General features: G+C 36.6%; 1 protein-coding gene across 1 annotated transcript; it reads right to left on the bottom strand.

The window, feature by feature from the left end:
* Nucleotides 1–2407: 2407 nt before the first annotated feature.
* Nucleotides 2408–7035, bottom strand: LOC140149946 (acetylcholinesterase-like). Its single transcript, XM_072171957.1, has 4 exons — nt 6814–7035; nt 5307–5530; nt 3144–3310; nt 2408–2578 (listed from the first exon to the last, which is right to left on the bottom strand). Exons 1-4 carry the CDS (start codon nt 7030–7032, stop codon nt 2469–2471), a joined length of 720 nt encoding a protein of 239 aa, XP_072028058.1. The 5' UTR covers nt 7033–7035; the 3' UTR covers nt 2408–2468.
* Between the last annotated feature and the right edge of the window lie 3518 nt (nt 7036–10553).

Here is a 10553-nt window from a genome sequence, read left to right as displayed (position 1 = left end):
ATCATTATGACGTTGTAATGACGTTGTTTCGACGTTGATGCAATGTTTGACCAGACCTGGTGACAACGTTTGAATAATACGTTCATAAAACGTTACACAAATACGTATCTGAAAAATAGTTTAGATATTGACACCATGGAATGTAAATTCTTCCATTCCAAGGAGTTTGTTGTCCAGCCAAAATTTTCTCATCGTGTCGTGTGACGATCGCCTTTAGGCGTGAAACTCAAAGTAACGACTTCTATTCCTGAAGTTCTAAACTTTAAATTTTTATACGCTCTCCCTTTTTGGGATTGAGCATCATTGTTGCCGGATGTTAATATAATGACTTAAAATCACGTTGTCTCGACGTGTAAAGCACGTGGTTAAAACGTGGTTTAAAAGTCATGAACTGACCCAGATACAACGTCATCTACAGACGTCGTTAGTACGCAAATTTATGACGTTGTTTCGACGTATAAAGTACGTTATTACAACGCCGTGTAAATGTCATGGTCTGACCCCGATACAACGTAATCTACGGACGTCGTAATTACGTTATTTTGTGAACTCGTATTCGTGTTGTGATTTTCGGACGTTGATATAACGTCATAGTGACGTTGTTTCGACGTTCACAACTTGACGTCGAAACAACGTCATAATGACGTTACATTAACGTTCGGAAATAACGTTTTCACGACACTAATACGAGTTCACAGATTTACGTACTTACAACGTCCATATATTACGTTTGTACGACTTTATATAACTTTTAGACAACGTTGTAACAACGAAAAATTGTTAGCTGGGAATAAGGATGCGAGGAAAAGGATCAAATTAGCCCATATTGTCTATGATACTTTTGGTGCTATTGCAGATTAAATTTAACTACAGATATGTACAATCAATCAATCAATCAATCAATCAAACAAACAAACAAAACTACGGAACAGATTTGTCAGATTGGGCTATTTCAGAAATATTATAATTAGGCTATATACCCACGTACTCGCCAAAGATGAAAGTGAAATCATCCTAAAAATTCAAAACAATATTGCTGAATTATATCATTGTAATTATTTTCATTGTTCAATAGATTTCAAATTCCAAGTTTAGACATTGTCTTTTGCCGTTTCTCCGTAAAAACAAACGAACAAAAAGTACACCCATAGATAGATTCCTATTAACAAGTTTAGACATTTATTGGGATGTGTCATCGTTCTTTCGCTTGTTTCTCCGTAAAAAGAAAACAAACAAACAGACAGACCTTTTTCTTTTTGAAATAGCCCAATGGATCTAACATTCACAATGGCAATTAATTATGTATTCTTGATAAACAATATCTTGCTTGTATTATAGCTTATCGATATTATATGAATAAACTTTGCTTGGGGTTAAAAGTATTTTACTGTGTTAATTTGCCTTTTTCATTCTGTGCCGAAGCACACTCAGAGTGCTCAAATCAGGCTTGAAAAGTTATTGAACTTATTTGCGGGGCCTTTCTATTCACTAAACTTTCTTGGCTCTCGTACAGCCCTGTTCATATTATTGATGCATGAAGTTTGGTAGATGACATTGACAATATTAAAGTTAGATCACTGAATTGTCATGAGTTATATTTAGCTTCAGACATATTTTGTTGAAAAGCAATTATGCACAAATTCAATTCAATAGAAATATTGTGCATGCATGGATTCCTTTGACAAAAACATGCGTCTGACCTGACATTGTGCTTTAGTATTTATACGGTTCACTGCCTTTGTTATGATTTAGGAAATATGACCCGTTCCGACAAAGCTCGGAATAATGTCATTTTGACATTTTTAAGATTTGAAATGATCACCTGTAATTTGATCAGGGGCGTAGTAAGAGCCTCGGGGGCCATGGACAAGGGACAGAGCGGGCCCTTTAAACATCTCCTTTATTTAGCCCTATAACCCACTTCATGTTCACTTTTGCTCGGGGCCCCTAAACACTCGGGCCCTTCGTCCACCCGCTTGCTACGCCCCTGAATTTGTTTTTGTATCATAATGCAGAAAGCCGAATCTTGCCGAGTTGCAAAGTTACCACGATATAATTGCTTATAACTGGATAGTTGACCAAGCTTCTGCTCGCTGCGTATCATGCACTACCTGTGAAGATTTGGTATGCAATAATTGCAATTTGTCAATGGATCTTTATAGATGTTTAATATCAATGCAATGCTGAGCAATACAGCAACGAATTTTCCCTAAAATTACTGAATTAACGGGATTAACAAAAGTAGAAATACAATTAATGATAATCACCCTTTTCTAAAACATAATGTGTGTTTTGATAAGTAATATTGGTATCACATCCAAAATCACTACAACCTTTATTTAACACATTTTTATGGTATCTCAAAAGCCTTCATCTCAATGAAAAGTTATGTTCATGATTTTGTGAGACCGGGTCACAATATATTTTTGAGTCCATGCAAAATGAAATGGAATAGTTTTCTGTTGAGTTTACAGTTCACTTTTATATTTCTCAAATTCTTGCTTCCATCTTGGTAGATATTTCTCCTTCCATTCATTCATGTTAGTCTGCCATTCATCTTGTGCTAATTCAAGATCCTCTGCAAAGAATGGAAAAGAAAGACCATTTTTCAGATAAAGCATAAACAGAATTATTTTTTTGCTATAGGATTTTGCAGCAAACCTTGGGTTTCAATTCTTTATCTGCGACATCTATAACATGTTATAGATGTCGCAGATGAAAGTTGCAATAAATGAGATGTCATAATTAATGCGCAGAAATAAATTCTGCTTCGAATGCATATCCCAAATTTGGCATATGATAAAACGTTTTGGAATAATGGTATTTTGTGTTTACACCACAGAATTACTTTCTTTAATTCTGTGGTTTACACAAATAACAGGTAAATAATTTTGATTTTCATCTCCCCGTTGTTTCAATGAGATTTAATGAATTTCCTTGTCTCAAAATGAAATTTAATTTTCTCCTTGAAATGAGATTTCATATTATTATACTCATCACCTCAAAGTGAACGTTTATCTCCCCCAATTGTCTCGAAATGAGTTTCATCGTATCTTATGATCTCAAATTCATCTCATCTCATTGTCACAAAATTTAATTTAATTAACTTCCTCATTGTTTTTAAAATAAGATTTCAAACTTACCTGTAAAAGTAATGAGTCGTGGAATATAATAATTCCAAAAGTTGGAAAATTCTGGTTTCAGGACACGTCCATTCGGCAAGTCTAATGAAATCTCTTTATATGAAAGATCTGGAATGGTGAATGTTGGCCAATGTGGTAGGTCATCATCACCATCACCATTGGGTGTCCTAGTATGGAAATATAGAAGGTTGGATTTTGAAATTGGAAAAGTTTCGGTATTATTTAGATAAGTTATAACAAACTGTTATTGGCAAGGAAAGCGATTTCTTCCTCAGGAGCAAGTTTCTATTTTCATTTCCTCAATTTTGATCATCATTTCCTAGGAGCGGTACTCCCCACCACCCCCCCACTTTCTACATCCCTGCATGCATGGTTAATGATGTAATGGGCTTACCAAAAACAAAATAGGATGGGTAATTTAGGATATTTTCCCATACCATTACAGAACAGGTATTATGGGTATCAGTATTTTAGAACAGTGCGTGATAATACTAATGTTTAGACATTTTGCATTTGAAAAATGCCTAATGTTCACCAATGTTCCAACATAGACGGTTTTTATCTGGTACAAATACGGTAATATTCATTTGTACAATATAACCTTTTTCAAAGTTAAGTATTTATTATTTTTGTTTCAAGCCTAAATAAACAAGATGATCAACAAGATTAGGTACTAAACAAATTAGAGAGAATGAAATTTGCAAAATATAGTTTGCATGTAGAAAGCAGCCCTTTCATTTTTTTTCCAGAATTTTGAACGTGATGCGGTTGGTGGTGGCGACATTTACTCCGGATTTATCATGAAACGGGTGACATTTGATAAACTGTATAAATAGATAATGACGAATTTCACATCCTGTTCAATACATGTAAATGCTCGCTTCTTGCCAATATCAATTAGGCCTAATAAAAAATAAAACATGTTTCACGTCCCCTCCCGCTTCCTTTTTTGAGGTTTCTTCAATTTTATTTTTATTTTTTGAAATTCAGTTATAACTTTTCAAAAAATATGTCTAGGAAGTAGAGATGCTTTCTATAGCCTTGTTATATACAAGAAACACTTTTATAAGGTTTTGTGATAGTTAGAGGGGGCCCCCCTATCTCTCAGAACAACAAATAAAAAGAGGCCTCCTCCTTTTTCCAGGCATTATTGTATACGCTAAAACAGCTCTAATTATGGGTATTTACACCGATTTTGCGATAAAAAATAAAAAGCCCCCCCCCCCCTTCCTCCTTTTTCTCAAACATGTTTTTTATTTTACTTGGCCTTATCAACAAGTGTTGCTGGATGTTTTTTCTTATTTTTTTTTTTTTAAGGAACGAAATATTAAATTGAGTAACGTTTTGCTCCCAATTTTAGTTACGTTATAGTTAGATCTATCTATACGTACTTCATGATGTTTATCCCAAAATATCAACAAAAAAAAAACAAACAAAAAGAAACAGAAAAACAACGAAAACCAAACCAAAAGGTCTCTGGTCAGCTGCGGACTATAATCAAGATTGAAAAATAAGAAGATACTACAACTATCAGTGGCGTACGTGGCTGCTCCTACCCCGGGGGCTAAGGGGGGTGTGGGGGGGTGTGGAGGGGGGTACGAGCAAAAATTTTGTCACCAAATTTTTCAAGTTTTATTTTACAGGTGTTACACCCCCCTAATACCCACACAGCTTAGAGCTGTCACCCTGTTGACAGTCAAAAAGGAATATTTTTATTAATTTTCAATAATATTTCGCCCTTTTTCCTTCATAATTATTCTTGCCGCCCCTTAAGGCCCACACTTTTTTCTTTTGTTACTCTTTTTGCCGCCCCTTTATCTTCCACCGCCCCTTCTTTTTTGCCGCCCCCTAATTTTACCCCGGGGGGCTGGCGCCCCCAAAGCCCCCCAAAAAAATAAATACGCGCATGACTATAAGAGATGCTAATATGAAAATGATCTTGGAAGTTTGGGAAAAGGTTAAAAGGCATTGGACCTCGATAGGGAAGATAATTAATGAGTGTGGTTGTTCACTTCTTCGTGAGAGTTTGGAGTTAATGAACCCCTCAAATGATAATATACAGGTTACTCCAAATCAATGTGGAACAGATTATAAAATTGCCCCTAAAAACAAAGGCACACTGATTGTTGAAGTTTCGTTGATTAATAAAAGAATCTTATTTACCCGTGCTGGGCGAAATTTGTCCAGTACTTCATAAGCTTAACAGAAAGCTCAATTTCGACATCTCTTGGTAGTTTAGGTTTGTAAAATTGTACACCAGGAATAAATGCATGCCCAAAGACAAACTGAACGTCTTCAGCATGTGTGCATCCCAACCATTTAGGTCCAAGACTAAGTATGTTGTAGATTGATACTGTTGGTACATGTGTCATGTAATAAAGATAGACCTGAAAGAAACAAGTTAATAATAACGATTTTAAAAAAGAATTCTTAAAAACTTGGAGTGATGATGCTAGTTTGATCAGGTATATTTTAACTTGGTCAAAAATGCCAGTATAACAATTTATTCTTTGTCATGCAATGTCCGTTGATAGATTGTAATAGTTGTACAAACTCACGCCCTAAACGGTAACCCATTCCCCAACCTAAATTACACAGACATAGACCATTAGGTTGAATGTACCGGTCTCTGGCGAAACTTTATTTCCATCTAAAGAGAAGAACAAAAATTACTACCCATTTGGATTTGTTTCTATATTTCAGTAGGTATTTCTTCAATTGAAATGATTTTTGTCATGCATCATCTGATCATCAAAGACACCGATTTCATACCTAGTATAGTTGGCTTCATGCTTGAATGCGCACACATTAAATGAAAGAGTTCACTAATTCAAAAGTTACAAAAAGTTCAAGTACTCGATTATTATGCACGTTTTCCTGATAACTGGTGCTCGATTGTAATCCAAGTGATGTATTTTCTAATAATGGTTGCCCGATATAAATGCAAGTTTACCTGATACCGGGTGCATGATTATAATGCAAGTGCCCGATTGCAATTGTCCTATTCTGGTTAGACAGTCGAGGCATGATATCAAAATTGAAAATTACTAAAAATTATCAGAATGCTAGCAACACCATAAAATGACAAATTATCCTCCTGTAAAAAGGTACTCATTTGTGATGCGATCAAGCAAAATCAGTCGGAACTCGGCAATAATAAATTTTCAGTATCCTATAGGATAGTAAAGAGCATTTACAAAGCTGGAGTTTGCAGAAAATCCCATTGAAATTAAACAACCAGTTCCAAAGATATGAGCAATTAAAGAGTTTCCAAAACAAGAGGTCACAAAAGGAAAAATTTCCTTTGTTTGGCTATATCTCAAAATCAATATTTCCGAGTTCCGACTGATTTGGCTTGATCGCATCACATTTTTGCCACTTTTGAAATCAGCAATCTCTCCATTCATGTGTGATTACTCATGCATCAGAACACCTGTAGGATTTGAACCACTGGCTATGAATAGCCATGAGTCTGTAGATGATGCATGCTAAAAATATTTTCAATCGAAGAAATGCTTCTTGAAATATAGAAACGAATCCAAATCGGGTGGTTATTTTTTGTTTTACTCTATTGATTCAGGATGAGTTTAGGCATAATAATCAAATAGGCCTATATGTTGGGTTACAACCCCGTTACAACTAAAGATAAATTCATTTAAGCATAACCAACCGTTGCGTTCAAGGCGACATGAGCACGAGCCACTTCATCCGTAGGACCCCAATAAGCTTGGTCTGTAATCTGACGGATCATCGTATCCAAATAATCTGCATCCGGGGATTCTGCTATCGACCAATCAACGTATTGCGTTTCTACGGCATCAACTAATTGGTCATTGACATACCCGTATGTAAACATCGGCCATGTTTCTTCATATAAACTTCTGTTCATTGGCGGTGGCCTGTGGTGATAAAATATTGCAGTTATTTCCATGTTATTATTTAAAAAGTCTCACAGAAATATGGACAAGATTGATAGAATAGGTCTACTTTAAATATTAAATAAATAACTACTTCAGATGAACGACTATCATAGGCTTTTTATAGCTTACTAAATTAAACATTCCTTCAAAATCACAGAACTTGAATTGTTTACTTTTTAAATAAAATTATTAGTGGTTTGCATGTAGAGAAAATCTATTCATTCTGTCCATTCTACACTATTCTAGTGCGTCATTTTTCTCATTTTTGAACTGCATGCATGGAGAATTTTATTGCACGGCAATCCGGTATCAGGAAAGACTACGTAAGTAGCAGCATTGTAAACCTACGTGTATAGAAATTAACAGGCGGCGGATGACACGATCGAGCCGGCAACTCGTGAAACCGCCCGGCCGTATGGCATTTTCCAATATACTCGGTTAGTTTTGTGGGGTTCATTATCGAACCCCAACGGTTTTAGCTTGTATTTATATTATTTATCAACATAGGCCTATTTGTTTGTGATATTTCAAGCGTTTTAAAATGTCAAAATAATCCCATTCAATTACACGGTTGACGATGAAAATTTACTGAATTTAGGGAATGCACGTCATACACCACCTGGAAATTAACGTAACATAAACGTTCATAACTCAAGTCTTTCAAACCCAGAGGCCGAGCCTTTCGTCATAAGCGACGACGGCGTTAGTGTCACATCGCTGCGCGCATTCGTGGTATTGGAAAGTTCAATGCAAGTGTCGATTTACCAGAACCTGGATAACCTCGCAGGAGAAATCATAAAATACAATACAAAAATAAGAACGCAATTTAATGTTTCCCATGGACAGGGTCATGAGGTTGAGGTTACAAGTATAATGTAAGACTATATTATTTTGTCTGTCTGGTTGCCTGTCAGTCTGTATTTGTGACGATGTGATGATGATGATGATGATGATGATGATGATGATGATGATGATGATGATGATAAACGTAGATATTTTTAAATAAATGTTGATATTTATAGCGCTTTATGCCACATAACAGGCTCAAAGTGCTTTACATTTATTCCGCCGTCAATATGTCGAAACCACGTTTGCAGCCTACAAATGGCGCAGGGTTCATCAGTACAACGACTGTGACTACCCCCAGCTTCCCAATGCACCTGGGTTGGTGAGGCAAGCGAGGCAAAGCGCCTTGCCAAAGGGCGCAACACGGTGGTGGGACGGGGACTCGAACCCACGAACGTCGAGCAAGCTCACAGAGTCCAAGGCCGTAACCACTGATCCACCGTGTCCTCATAATGATAATGATGATGATGATGATGATGATGATGATGTTGAGGAGGAGGAGGAGGAGGAGGAGGAGGAGGAGGAGGAGGAAGAGTTAGAAGAAGAAGACACTATCTGGTGAGGTTTTGTATTTTAAAGATGTTATAATAAATCAAGACTCACGTTCGATCGTTAAAAGCTTCTGGAAACGCGCCTAACGCGTACGAGGATCCCTCATCCTTGTTTGTTCCCAGAATAATGCCCACCGCTGCAAATTCGTTGTTTTTCAGTAAATTTTGTGGTGTGTCGTGTAGAAAATAACCATCAATTACGGGAACGTATACTTTTCACTACCACCACCACCACCACCACCACCACCACTACCACAACCGCCGCCACCACCACCACCATCGCCACTACCACCACCACCACCACCAACACCACCAACACCACCACAATTATCATCATCATCATCACCATCACCTTCAGCAGCAGCAGTATCATCATCATTACCATCATCATCAACTTTGCCGCTGTCATGATCTTCATTTATTAAGTCTATAAAACTCGAATACCGTATTGAAACATCAGTGACTCTAGTGACAATGACAACGGCAACACAACGGCAGCATCCAAACAACTATAGTCGCTTTGGATTGAAATTAGGGTGGGGGCTACTGGTATAAAATGAAGAGCCATTTCAGGCAGGAACAAGTCTTTTTAAGGAGATCTTGATTCTATATTTCCACTCCAAAAAAAGGAACGTATAAAGCATATTAAACAAAACAAAATTCCCACTAACACTTGCATAACATTAAAAAAAACCAAATTATCACTTCAAAAAAGGTTTGAACCTGCTATTGAAAGACTGTACATTTACCTGAAGCCCGCCTTGTAATATCTCATCTTCGGTTTGTTCTCGTAAGCATTGCATCAATTCTACTGTCGACTCATCAGAACAGTTGAAGAGAGCACCTAGTGCAAATGCTTCACTTCTTGCATTGTCGATGTCAGAACGAAAACCAAATGCAACCAAAGACACACCACTCTAAAATGGAACATAAATGAACCGGAAATAAATGAACGCGCCAAAGTTCTACAACGGAAGTAACCACGCACCCAATTTCGCCATTACTTATCAATTGCTCCATATGAATACTCGACCGGCAAAATCTCAAAGTCTTTATCAAAAGGCAACATTATATACCACAAGAAACTTCAAACTGGAGATATCACACTGACAGTATGATCTCTGGTGAGATTTTGATTTTAAGTACCTACAGAGAACACACTATCATAAAGTTCCAAGTTCCCTTAAGACTTTTTAAAATAAATCTGAAAGTATTTTACAAAATTTAGGAAAAAGAATATAACGGTTATTGTTATCACATTTTATTTTACACAACGTTGTGTTCGGTCATTATTTAAGAAAGAATCAAAAGATGCTGTTTTGAAAGTTGAACTGCGGTCCATTTAACTTTAGAATATGTAGTAGGCCTAACCTACTCACTTTTTTTTATTGTGGCAGTGGTGTATCGTCATAGGGTCACGTGTAATAAATTACATAGGAAAATTGCCGAAAAACGGCTAGTGCTCCTCCCCATCGGGCCCGGTGCACACCCCATCCCCACCATCCATCATGGTCAGCCCCCCCCCGATGACCTACGCTACGCCACTGCTTCGTGAGAGTTGAATATTGACCAAAGGGCAACACATTGTAAATTCAACCTGGTGTATAAACCAAAATATGCTATAACTTTATAAAGTATTCAATGTATTTTTAAAAAGTCAATAAAGAGGGGAACTTATAACATGTATAATTTGTGAACCCTTTGTAATGAATATCATGCTAATTGTTGTTGTATCAGTTTCGTATTATTTTGTATATTTGACTTATAATTATAATTTTATATCTGTTTTCATATAACAGCAATCAGATCAAACCGACACGGAAAAAGTAGCACCATCTGATCAAAAGGAAAGCAACTGAAACAATTCACGCTAATTCAACCGTTAAAAAGCAGTGATATAATTATTTGTTCATCTTCTAGGATGGGAACTTTTTCAAACACGTTTGTGATGAGTGATCTCCAGGAAACCGTGCAACTATTTGACGGGAATCGTTATTTAAAACTGAAGGAATTTAGTCAATGGATTCTTATTGTGTATTTGTTTCAAATAAAATATATTACGGTCCATTCATGTACATGTTTGCGTATGGACA

This window comes from Amphiura filiformis, chromosome 4 (assembly GCF_039555335.1).
Source record: "Amphiura filiformis chromosome 4, Afil_fr2py, whole genome shotgun sequence".
Classification (NCBI taxonomy): Eukaryota; Metazoa; Echinodermata; class Ophiuroidea; order Amphilepidida; family Amphiuridae; genus Amphiura; species Amphiura filiformis.
Note: the sequence above shows the minus strand (reverse complement) of the source record. Positions and strands in the feature narration are given on the sequence as shown.